At 34.1% G+C, this 13,622-nt stretch overlaps 1 protein-coding gene across 1 annotated transcript in view; it reads left to right on the top strand.

The window, feature by feature from the left end:
- The first annotated feature begins 2,445 nt into the window (after positions 1 to 2,445).
- Positions 2,446 to 13,622, top strand: part of LOC127724912 (furin-like protease kpc-1) — a 40,684-nt gene continuing 29,507 nt past the window's right edge. Inside the window, exons 1-2 of the mRNA XM_052231914.1 lie at positions 2,446 to 2,553; positions 5,195 to 5,259. Of these exons, the coding sequence (XP_052087874.1) occupies positions 2,446 to 2,553; positions 5,195 to 5,259 (173 nt within the window). The remainder of the gene's footprint in view (positions 2,554 to 5,194; positions 5,260 to 13,622) is intronic.

The raw sequence follows: 13,622 nt of genomic DNA, 5'->3' as shown, positions 1-13,622 counted from the left end.
TTTTCATCACTTGGTGCCGTCATCGTCATTAACTTTTACAATAATCTTCTCCTCTGAAACTGTTAGGTCAAATTTATCCTATTTGGCCACAATCTTCAATGGGGTATCTAGTTAAAAAAATGTGTCTGATGACCCCGCTTGCCAACCAAAAAAGCTGACTTGGCTAAAAATAGAACATAGGGATAAAATGCATGTGTTGTCTATTATCTTGAAAAATGCTATAAAGTAAAAAAATATGACAAGGTCAAACATGTTCAGAATGTTGGGATTGTTTATTTTAAACATGGAAATTGTCAGACGACTTCAGTCTTGAAGAAGTTATTGCTCTTAAATGACGAATTTTACCAATTAAAAAAAATGCCTATTATATCGAATACTATTAAAGATAGATGGAACCTTTGAACGCAAAACTGATCAGCAAGACAAGATCTACAAATAAGATTTATAACCAAAATTGTGTGACGACTCTTTATTGGAGTTGCTGCCCTTTATCCATATTTTTACCAGTTACTTAGCGTTTTTGCGTTATATCTTGAAACATATAATAGATCGATATACATTTTAAATAGCAAAATGATAAGAAAGACAAAATCCACCAATAAGCCAATATTGCAAAAATCATACGACGACTCCTTATTGGAGTTATTGCCTTTTAATAACGATTTTTACCTTTTTGGAGGATTTGGCCTGATATCTTTAAAACTATTATAATAGATAGATAAATACTTAAATAAGCAGAACGGATCAGCAAAACGAGATGTACATACAAATCTAATGCGGCATTCACACAGTGCCGATTATGGCTCCCGTTTGAGATCAGACAGCGCTATGACACGACAAGTGAAAAAGTTGGATTACTATCCTCAATGATCTGGAATGTCCTATCATTGTCTGGACGCAGTCGTAAAGGTTCGTAACAGATTCCTACGGATCGGGAATGGTCCGGAGAGGTCGGCCAGGCACCCCCGACATTTAGGTGCGTCCCGTAACATTCGGGGAAACTCAGCCGATTTTGTCAAGTCGGATTATAATCGTGACTATGTCGTGACAGATTCTGCTGTATCGGATCAAAATCGTAACAATGTTTTCTGTTTTCTGGACGGTGTCCTGTGGAACGGGCATCATGGTCTGGAGAAATCTGTCATTGCAGTTTTTTTGCCGATTGAGTCCAGATTGCATCCTGAATGCGAACCGTCTTTTATACGAAATTCGGCAATAATACCCACGTCAGAGTCCAGTCAATTACATAACACGATACGACTGAGTCCAGACAAAACCGGTTGCAATGCAATACAGCAGACTGTAATAGCAATGTGTTCCGACAGTACCTGCTCATCCCGAATATGGCGACAGTTTTCTAACGGATATCTTCCGTCAGCGTCGGTTCACTGTCTGATGTCTGTCGGGTCGCATTCGGCAGAATCGGGACGCTGTTGGGACAGATTCTGTTGTTTTTTTACCATGGGAAGATACAAATCGGATTAGAATCGGATTGAAAACGGGATAGTCGGGCCATATTCGGATGGAAACGGCTGAATTTGGACGCTTCCTGGACAATATCTGATTGTTGTCGTGATTAGATAATTGTTTTTTTACAAATTTTAATAAAAGTTTGAATTTCCAGCCTCGATTCACAGGATCTTGATCAGACTTTTAACAAATTTTAATCGGGAATGGTCCTATCAAGCACGGCAGCAAAATCGCAATTGTGTGACCCCGGCTTAATGGCCAGTTAATCGTTAGTCGACTTCTGATAGCAGTTGTTGCTCTTTAATGACGATTTTTACCCATTTTTAGTGGGATTTTTTATGCCTATTATCTTGAAAACTATAATGGGAAGATAGACACTTTCAACAGCAAAACATGATCAGCAAGATCTACACATGTCAAATTTTGCTTAAAGCGATATCAGACACTTTACAGAGGTGATTGCTCTTAAATGACGATTTGTTTACCCTTCGTTGTGTTTTGGGCAGAAACCAACTAGGTGAGCCTATAGTTCGTTTATTTCAGTTTTTTTAATTATATCAAACTCGTGAAAGATAACGTAAAAATGTTTTCCCGCTACACATATACATGTATTAAGTAAATAAGTATATAAACGTAGATTCTATCACACATAATTGTAAAATTTGTCTAATTTAGATAGCTACATTTTTTTTAATTGTATATGTGAAGCTTGCCGAGCATTTTAGAAAATTCATATATCGAAATATCATTATTATTGGAAGAAAGTGGTAAAACTACCATTATTTATAATTTATTGAAAGACCCTGATAACAATATTCCGAAATTATTTTTCCAAAAATCATATCCGAAAGTTAATGAATGTACCGGCACGTTCCAAAAAAGAATCCAAAGTGTCATGAATCGGGTAAATGCACGAAAAGTTGAAGAAATAAGAATCACAATTATCATTTTCAGAATGACGATGTTAGCCCAACAATGAAGGTCAGTAGCGCCTGGTCAGCAGGTTACACTGGAACTGGTATCGTTATTGCAGTATTGGACGATGGAATACAAACCGACCATCCTGATTTAGCTGCAAATGTTGTAAGTATCAATTATGAAATTTATGAATAACAAGGTCATTGCTCGGGGCCAAAAATGTCACAAATATAAAAAGAGAATATCAGGTATCTTTTTCAATAGCACACCTGTATCAACACTGTGTATATCATCACCACCGGATATAGTTACCCTTGGCCTGGTTCTCTGTTCATTGTCTAAGAAAAACTACATTACTGTACTGTACATATACCAACATATAGGTACCAAGGCCAAGGATACCTATAAATATGGTGGTGATAATACACAGTGATCAAGCCAAAACCGCAAGTAAATCCCGAGAGGTCTGCTCTTGGCATTACATTGGTCGAGGGTTGATACGGGGTGTTTTTTTTTAAAAAGTCATTCCATAAACACTTTATTGTCCCCCGCGTAACGCGTTGCGGAGGACATAGAAATACTGGGCGTCCGTCCGTCCGTTCGTGTGTCCGTCTGTCCGTCCGGTCTTTTTAGCGCTCTCACTGGTACAGTTCTTGCCAGACTTTTATAAAACTTATACTATAGGTAAATATCAGCAATATCTCGGACAAGTTTTATAATGGTGGCCGATCGACATTTTTTTTAAAGAGTTATTCCCCTTGGAAATATTAAATTTATGGAAAATGGCTTCGTTATCGCTCTCACTGGTACAGTTCTTGCCAGACTTTTATAAAACTTATACTATAAGTTAATATCAGCAATATCTCGGACAAGTTTTATAATGCCGGACGATCGACTTTTTAAAAAAAGAGTTACGACCCTTGGAAATATTTAATTTATGGAAAATGGCTTCGTTAGCGCTCTCACGGATACAGTTTTTTTATAAAACTTATAGTATACTATAAGTAATGCCCTTGAATGTCTGTTTGAAATAATTATTTAGTATACAATAAAAAAAACTTTTTTGTCCCCCACGCACGCTTTTTATTTATGAATTGTTATAAAGAACAACGAAAAAAAGTTTTTTTTTTTAAGTTATTGCCCCTGGATAGATAAAATATGTGCAACAGGACCAAAGAGCAGAAAACAGTCCAAGGCCACCAATGGATCTACAACACAGCGAGAAAATCCCTCACCCGGAGGCGAGCTTCAGCTGGCCCCTAAAAAAAATGTGTACTAGTTCAGTGAAAATAGACGTCACACTAAACTCAGAAACATATAAATGAACTAAGATTAAAAAACATACAAGACAAACAAAGGCCAGAGGCTCCTGACCTGTGCGGCGGGGTTAATAGATATAAGAAGATGTGGTTTAAGTGCCAATGAGACAACTCTCCATCCAAGTCAAAATTTATAAAAGTAAACCATTAAGCATGTTCTGTGAGATCTCAACCCTCCCCCATACCTCTAGCTAATGTAGAATAAAAAAACATTCAGCAATACGCACAATGAAATTCAGTTTAAAAGAAGTCCGTCCGAGTCCGATGTCAGAATAGGTAACAGAAAAACTAAGCAAAATGACAATGATACATAAATTAACAAAGGTCTACTAGCAGTTACTGACATGCTAGCTCCAGACCTCAATTAAACTGATTGAAAGATTATGTCTTCCTCGTATGAAAACCAAGCACAATCCCTCCCGTTATGGGTTTAGTATCATACCATCATAAAATATATGAGAAGAACATAACCCGTATCATGCCAACAACTGGTTTCAAAATAAATGTGTTTATTTCCGATGCAAAGACCCTATGAGTGAATCAATATTAATTCCGAAATATGCCATCTTTAATGACCCGGACAACAGTATCGTAACTATATCCCTTCTGAATAAGTCTGTTTAAAGGTTTGGTTATCTTTTGAGATGAATGACGGCATTGTTGTGCTTTGTATTGAATATTACCATAAAAGATTGGATGTGAAATACCTGAACGTATAAGATGTCTGCATGTTGATTTATACTAGTTCATTAACTAATCGCTTTCTGGAACAATGTGATCCAATCAGCACCATTTCGTTAATCCTTTATTGTTTAAATATATCTAATCGAACTGAATAATGCTCAAAAGTTGCTTTAAATGTAAACGCTAAAGGCCAACTCACAATCTTTCACAATAAACAGGTGTTTAAAACTATTTAAGGTGGTACCAAGCACTTTGACTAAAATTAATATGGCTCGTTTGGTTTTCATAAAATTTTGACAAAATATTTACTTTGACCCATTGACAAAAATATGAAAATTTCAAAAACTTGAACCACATACTTTATCGGAAAAATTTCATTGGATATAATGCAGTTTGACAAACATTAATTTCGATCATTGAGAAGCTTTATATTTCCTTTACAATAGAACGTGATTAAAACGTTCAGCTGATTTTTACAGAGTTATCTCCCTGTATGTTATGAGTTTGATGCATTCTTTAATTAAATACCAGCAATTTTGTTAGACATGCCTTTTATAGCTTGCTGTTCGATGTGAGCCAAGGCTCCGTGTTGAAGGCCGTACTTTGACCTACAATGGTTTACTTTTACAAATTGTGACTTGGATGGAGAGTTGTCTCATTGGCGCTCAGACCACATCTTCTTATATATATATATATATATATATATAAATGATAGTCGATGTTTTCTGAGATATATTTCATATCATTTGGAGATTCTTAACATAAACATTGTATATTCATTAATGAATACTTTTTTGTTTCAGGATACTGCCAATGACCTGGACATTTATAATTTCGATGATGATCCAAACCCATCTTCAGGCTACAGGTAAGAATATTCCTTCCTATATACTATACAATATACAGAAGATAATTTCGGATGTTTAAGGTTTCAACTCCCTCAGGCAAAGTTGACCTTAGATGAATTTGGCTATTTGTTTTAGGTATTTTTTGTCGTATAGCTCTTCGACTGTTTCGGTACTTATACATCCCTCGGATTTCAAATGTTTGGCATTGAGCGTTCCTGATGAAGGCAAATTTAGAAAAGCGCTTCGGACGCATGAAATTATTAAACGTGTTGTTTTCAATTTTTTGATAACGTATTAATTTCTTTATTTGATGTCACAGTACTCTGTTGAACATTTACATATTATACTGTAGATAACTGCAGCATCAATTGTTGAGACTGTTTGGATGCTTGTTGAGAAAATCAAGGAAGTCGTACTTTTTATCATCTAAAAAGTATAACACAAATAACGAACAACAAGGTAAATTCAAAATAGGGAGAAGTCTATCAACTAACGGAACGGGTGATTTTGTTTTTGTGAAGATTAAAACGACCATCGTTAGTCCTCATTAAAGACTTTTGATAGATTACACTCTAAAGCCTTTATATCCCCATGACTACATGTATGCAAAATTACTATGGGTAACCAAAATCGGGGCGAAACGACCCGGTGCGAACGCTAATCAGTTCAAAAATTGTCTTGGTGAACGTGAATCAGGGACTTAGGTTGCGAAAAAGAATAGGGTCAAAAAGATATATACATTTTCACAAAACATGGCATTTATAATGTTTGGTTAAGATATTGTTATGGTGTTGAACCACTTATTCAGGAACCGGTCTGGTAACATACCAGACTTCAGTGCATATCTAAAACAAAATAGTTTATACTCATAGCTAAAACTTTTAAAATATTTAGTTATAGCGGTGTGTTTGTATCAAACGAAAACTTAAAGACTGGGGATCACTGTGACATCCTTTTTGGGTGTTTATTTTGATTAATAAAAAGTTATGAAGACTGCTGTACCCCAATTTTTGACATTTTTACCTATTATGTCTGTTTGTCTTGTTCACACATTTTTGTCAATATAATGGAATCTTATGCGACTGATACAAATGAGAGGTTAAGCTAGCTTTACAAACCTGTTCGTGCATTTGTCATTGTTATTCAACGCAAAATAATTATCTAAGATACCTGGGACGATCTCATTTCTTAAAGGATCTCTTTTGTTTACTTATTGTACCTCGAACTTATTAACCCGGTGTAGGTCTTAAGGCTGAGGTTCTATTTACTAAAAGTTAATCTTGCATGACTAATTAGACACACGCTCTCAGAATCAGGGAGTTCAAAATAGGATCCGGAAAAACAGCCAGCGAAATACCATCAACAATCAGACGGTATTTGGATGAAATAACAAACCTGTCCGAAACCGGGAAATGTGGGCTTCAATAGGAATTTATTTACAGAATAAGTCCATATCTCATTTACTTATAGTGGCCGTTATTGATCGTAAATTCATTTCGTTTTGTTTTTGGTATTCGTCTGCGGTGGTGAAAAAAAAGGAGGGAAGGGGGAGGGGGGCTAATAGCTTAACTTACGATTTTGATCATGGTTCAACTTTATTCTAGTACGGCATACGATTTACCTCTAGCCAACGAACATGCCTGAAATATTTGTCACTGGACGTTAAGCAACCAACAATCAAACAATCTGGTCAACGCTCTATCTTATTAAAGTGTTACTCTAAAATTGTTAACATTTGCTTCAGGTCGATCCACTTTGCATCTCGTGATTATGCATGACATGTTTTCCACTGGACATTAAGGAAGCAATGAAACAATCTGCTTCATTTAGTGATGTATAATCATTAGTCTTTAGTTGATAATTGTCTCAAACAGTTTCCCATTTTTTATATATTTGATGTCATATGTGATTTTTTAAGCGAGGATTTCAGTAGAAATGACATTTTTGAATTTGCATTTACATGGATACGTTTGAAAACGTCTATAATATTATATCCTACATATGAAAAATACGTTGAATATTTTTTTGTAAATCGATTGGTCGAATGGTAAAATGGCGACAAACAATGGGATTGATTTATAACATGGTGTTTGAAGATCAAGAATGGAATCATAATGAAACAATGTAAGGACCTTTGATGTTTTATGATTTTATTTTAGATTTTTTCACCAATATCAAGAAGATCTGCAATAAACTAGCGGGGGGAGTAGAACTGAAAAAACCTTCATTGAGTAGCGATAACTCATATAGATCTATTGAAGCGTACGACGATTGCAGTCTCGTCTAGATGACAAAATTTGCTGTTTCAAGGTTTTTTTTTATCTGATATAGTTGTCTTAAAAGCAAAAATGGATAAAAAAAATGTTTTAAAGGGCTACAATTTATATAAGGATTCAACTTATTTTGGCTGTTTTCGTTTAATTTTTAGATACTGTCTTACTGATTGGTTTTGTTATTTAAAGTTTTCTTCATCTACAATTGTCCTTGCAAAAGGCGCAAAAAATGTGTTAAAATCAACCATGCGACTTATTTGAAGATTTAGCTGACCTTTGTTGTTGTTTCGTGAACGATTTTAATTATTTAACTTGTGCGTAGATCGTATTTCCCCCTCAAAGAGTTGTTCAAAAGGTTCTTTAACTAGATATAAGAAGATGTGGTATGAGTGCCAATGGGACAACTCTCCATCCAAGTCAAAATTTATAAAAGTAAACCATTATAGGTCAAAGTACGGTCTTCAACACGGGGCCTTGGCTTACACCGAACAGCAAGCTATAAAGGGCCCCAAAAACGTATAGATAGCGTGAAACACTCACAGCACGAGGCATCGGATATACGACATTTCTTTTTCGACCGGACGTATAGCTGCGTGTTCATACATCCGCACAGCCAAACAGACGCACCCCTTTATATAGGTTTTACTGTCGGACGGTAGAAGTCCCGAGATGTCAATATTTCTATACCCAAGTCAATCCTTTGGTTTTGAAAAAAATGAGATTTAGGTATACATTAATGCGACAGCAACCCAACGACACAGATAAATCAAAATATTAAGAGTCAACATACAGTAGAAAGATGCCTGTACTGATTAATTAGCTCAAAACCGCCCCAAGACTAAAAAATACGGAGTTGATTTAATAATATTTACCGTAAAAGGTATCCCAAAAGGCACATTTAATTTATTATTATTCACATTAAAAAAAATCCCAACAGAAACAAGTGTATAGTTGAAAAATATCACCTGCCTTTTTTTTTAACTTCAATCAGTGGAGATCAAAGAAGGTGCAATATAAACAAGTAGACGAAAAACACTTCACTATATAGTAACGGCAAGATAAAAGATGATAATGGGTGGCTGCTTAACGTCCAGCGGCAAATTAAATGCATATTCAGGACTATAAAATGTAAATATAATATAAATTATACTAATTCTGCTTTGTACGAGAACGACACGGTAAGCCGGATTTTTAATGTTTAAGTTCACAAGGTAACAGTTCACAGGAAGAAAAGTCACCCTACCCGGACACATTTCTACCTCTTTGCTCGTACTCTTAAATGCCACGTGTTAAGGGTTGAAACAGCAAATACCAACTTTAACGTCTTTGTTTGAACCGGTTGTGGTTCGAACCAACCAAATCCCGCTCTCGAGGCGAACACGCTCCCATGAGACCAAACAGGAGGTCGGTAGTACATGTATAGAATATCATACCAAAAACTCAAGTACAATAAACAATACAGTTTCACAGAATTCTCACAGTTACTAAAGCGAGCTAAATGTATCCAACCTAAATTAGATACATTAAATGATATTGGAAACTACACGTAAATATCGATGGCCGACTTCAGAGTAGATTCCATGAACATGATGGATCAACGCTCTCTGCAAATTAAAAAACACTTGCACCAATTATTTGAGATGTCCGGATGTGGCCAGCTGTTTCAAGGCTAAATTTCTGTCCTTATCAATAATACCCTCATTTTCCAGTGGTATTCTAAGTTTTACGTCCAACCTCACCGTCTACCTCCTATAATTGCAATACCTACCTATTATATATAAAATTTACGTGTTTTCGTCATGAATATGCATGAAATATTTGCCACAGGACGTAAAGCAAACAACAATCAATTACTTCATAGATTGTTCCATGTAGTACTACATAGTACACCAAAACAAGATCTTGTACAATGCTATAATGTAACATTTCCATTTAAATTACTTAATATTAGTGCAAAATGTTTTATGTTTTTTTTTTAATTTTATTTTATTGCCATTTTATACTACATGACTGAACACTAATATATATTTTTTTTAAATATTATTTTACTATTGTTCTTATCTACTGTTTTATTACGATTTACAATATATGATTATGTCAGGCAATTATAAAACTAAGAAGGTAAACGTGTGTTTTTTGGGTTTTTTTTAATGGGTTTATGCTTCATTTTGACGTGTAAAGGGGATGACGAACGACTAAAATAAAAGTTTGTTTTCATATAATACATTTCAATTTAAGAATGATTATCAACCTTGCGAAAATATTTCATTTATACACGTTTTGAAAGAGCCACTCAGACCTACATAACTGTTACATTTAGGCTATTTAGATACGGTTTTATTCATTGAAGTTTACAGGCATAGTTTTTTTTATTTTAAAAAATCTTAACAAAACAAGATTTATTAATAAAATTGGACTGAACAGACAACACTAATCATTTTGCATTTGCATGTTACGTAGTGTATAAAAAAAATACAGAATCAAAACCAAAAATGAACATTTACCTTAATATTGTGAAGGACCTTATGCATCTAGGTCTGTTCGATTAGAAGTTGAGAAACAAGCTGTATAAATAACTAATTGTTGGAAGAGTTTACTTACTGTTTTCATAAGGTCTGGTTTTTACAAATCTATTCCATGATTACTGACAGATTAAAAACATCAAATACATATAAGCAGTTAGTTCTTGTGCAGAACAGTTATTAGTCAGTTGTAAATGAGGTCTGTATAGGGTTTTGATTTACTCATTTATAAAATAAAAATCGTTATTTTGAAAAGTTGGAATTCAAAAATATATATATAAATTTACCACTTAATTTTATAAAATTATCCTATGTTGTTATTTTAATATAATAATAATTTTTATGACAGTTGTTTTCTATTCGTTTGATGTGTTTGAGCTTTTGATTTTGTCATTTAATAAGGGACTTTCCGTTTTGAAATTTCCTTTGAGTCCGGTATATCAATAAGGCCTTGAATAAGTAGTTCCTTCAATGTAAGCTTGTAACAAACCGGAAGCCCTTGTCCCACCAATATCAAAACAATCATAACGGAAAGAAGTTGAAATTCGTAAGATATCAGTATTTTTTTCATTACACGGAATAAAAAAAATCTGGAAGGGTAAATTTTACAGACTACTTGTGTGTATAAGATATGATTTATTCAATATTTTGTCAATGTTAAGCCTCAAAGAGTGGACTTATTTTATTAGTATTGATGTGAGGGAATGCTACCAAATATTCGATGTTTCAGGGGAGGTAACTTTCAACGTGACTATTAACGTTCAATGTCCCGTTGTGACCAATCTTATCACAGGACACTGAATAAAAAATGTCAATTGATAAAATATAAAATATTGAGTAAACTTCCCATCTCATGAGTTACTAACATATGTTTTGTTCTGTTCATATGAAAATAGAAGATGACATTGTGTATTGTGTCAGACGTGTTGCTTACAATTATTCTGCATTTTTTTTATTTGGGGAGGGGAGGGTGAGATATAAACACAAACTTTTCCGAACGAAGGACAGTGAATTACCAGTAAAATACGATGCGACCATTAGGACATACATTTTATAGGAACATCTTTCAATGTTTGCAGTAAAGAAAGCAAGGGAAAACTTTTCATATAATATAAAATTAATCAAATATTCAAATAAAATGCACATGTTATTGTATTTATATTTTTCTAAATGCACATTTATTGAAGCGATTAATATTAATATACTGGATATTTCGCTGTTATGAATACCATTTCTAAAACTTTTCATCAGTGGTATACTGACGGACTTTAGAAACGCAACAGTACATTTTTTTTTTATTAATTCTCATTTTTAAATATGCAATTCTGTTAAATACATTTATATGTATAAACATAAATTTTATTCATTACTCCATTGTCTAAAAAAAATTGCATTTCGAAAGTTGAATTGATAACGTCATGTTTATTTTTTTTTTAAATCATTTAGTATGCACTGAAACCCAGGTTTTTCCCATATCAATGGATGTGTCACCGTCGAAGGCAATGACTGATTGTAACCAACCCATAAATAATTGTCTCACTGGCAATCATACCACACCTCCTTATTTTTACAAAATTCATAAGGTGTTTCGCCGAACCCTGTGTCTCAGTGTAAAAGTGTAATGTTGACTTAAAAGGTGAGTCCATTTATCAGTAAAGTACAGAATTTAAAAAAAAAAAATCAAACATTTTCTTTAGGTGCTTTTTCTTGGTCTTGAAGGTTAGCGTCTGTCCAAGTTTCACAAAAATGCATGAATGTTTACAAATGTATCATGTAAAAAAAATTAATTCCAGACTGTCTGTAAATGTTAACTGTACAAATCTAAGTCCATCTATCAGAAAAATACTGAAAGTGAAAAAAAATATATTTTCCAACGTTTGCTTTAGACATTATCTCTTTATCAAATTTTATGAAGCTTTGACAAAGTAATTGATGTGTAACAAACTTTAACCCCATACTGTATTTACTTGTATACTGTAAAAAAAATCTAAGGATATTTATCAGTACAATACAGAAAAAATGAAAATAGTTATTTTCCAAATTTTGTTCTGGATACTGTACTTTTAGCCTCTGTCCAAATTGCATAAAATTCCATGAAGGTTTGATAAAGTAATTGATGTCTAAAAAAAACTTTAACCAGAGACTGAACCTAAATGTTGACGCCGCCGACACCGGCGCTGACGACGGAATCTAGGATCGATATGTCTCTCTTTTGTCGTAGGCTCGTCAATAAATAATTGACAGAAAAGTCAACTAATTCTGTTGGGCATGTTTTGAGTTCTGATTTGTCCTCTGTCCCACTCAACAGTGTGTTTTGACAATTGTGCGGGTTTAATGTTAGGGCTTAAAATGTTTTTTCTGCAGTCAATTCTTTGGCATTTCAGTATATTGGGAATATTTATGGCATGAATCTGCCTGCCATGGCATTCGACGACTTGATTAGCAGTTGTCGTTGCGACCGTAAACATGTCTCGCAAATGAAGTTGCGTAAACAAATTTTATTGAAGTGGCGTTGTCACTACATATTGATCTGATTATGGGTGGTCATCAACAAATCCCGTCTGCCGCTACCGTTGTTGTAAAGGCGATAAGAGGAGTTTCTGGCGTGGAATTGTCTAACAACAGCACGTACTTGCAATATTATAATGGTCTGATTCAGATTTACATTGCTCAGTTTCGGCAATATGGAAATGCAATATTTAACGAAGAAAAAAAATAATAAAAAATCATTTATGGGTTTCAATATCACTTAATGAAATTCGTTCGACTTCAATAATCCGTTATGTTCAATTACCTCAGGTTAGTCAAAAGTTGAATTTTTCTAAACAGAAAGAATTATGGTTATCATGAAAAGTAGTAACTAGTATATGAGGATCAGCCATGATTTTAATCGGATTTCCGAAGAAAACTTGATAACTTGAAAACGCTTTGACGAAATCTTCTCAAACTTAGGTATGTTGTTTCCTGTGACTAAATGATTTTCACGAGTTGTAGACCTTTAGGTAGCGAAAAGTGATACTTAGAGCGTTGTCCGATCAATACTTGAAAACGCTTTGACGAATTTTTTTCAAATGAAAAATGAAGGTCAAGTTCGATTTTCACAATTTTAGCTTTTATCGTTGTTAAGTTGTAGAACTTTAAGTAGCGAAAAGTGAAACTTAGATTTATTTTGGCCTTTCCATTTCTGTACCCTACAAAATTTCGTCCCTCGTTTTAAGCTAAATTTAATGACTATTCAAGACCAGGACGGCTCAGCAAGTATTCTCATGTTGCCATGAACCTTTATTGCCTTTCCTCTCTCTCCCAAATTTGAATATAAAACTGGCCTTTTGAGTCCTCTTTACATACCACAGAATTTAAGTGGCCTGAAAATCGTTTTGATAGGACTACGTCTACGACAATTCAGTTGAGACAGAATGATCCGGTAGGTCTGCAATCTCTGTTGATCTTTTGAAATGTGGTTTGAATATCAAACTGACTCTTTGCCTTATAATTCAAAGATGATACTGATATAAGTTGCCGAAAATTCCTTTTCAAGAATCTGCATCTATTTTTCCTTAATTATTGATCAATTTCATATATATATAA

The sequence above is a fragment of the Mytilus californianus genome, unplaced genomic scaffold, assembly GCF_021869535.1.
Source record: "Mytilus californianus isolate M0D057914Y unplaced genomic scaffold, xbMytCali1.0.p SCAF_14, whole genome shotgun sequence".
NCBI classification, from domain to species: Eukaryota; Metazoa; Mollusca; class Bivalvia; order Mytilida; family Mytilidae; genus Mytilus; species Mytilus californianus.
The sequence above is the reverse complement of the archived record's forward strand: the minus strand, read 5'-3'. Positions and strand labels throughout refer to the sequence as shown.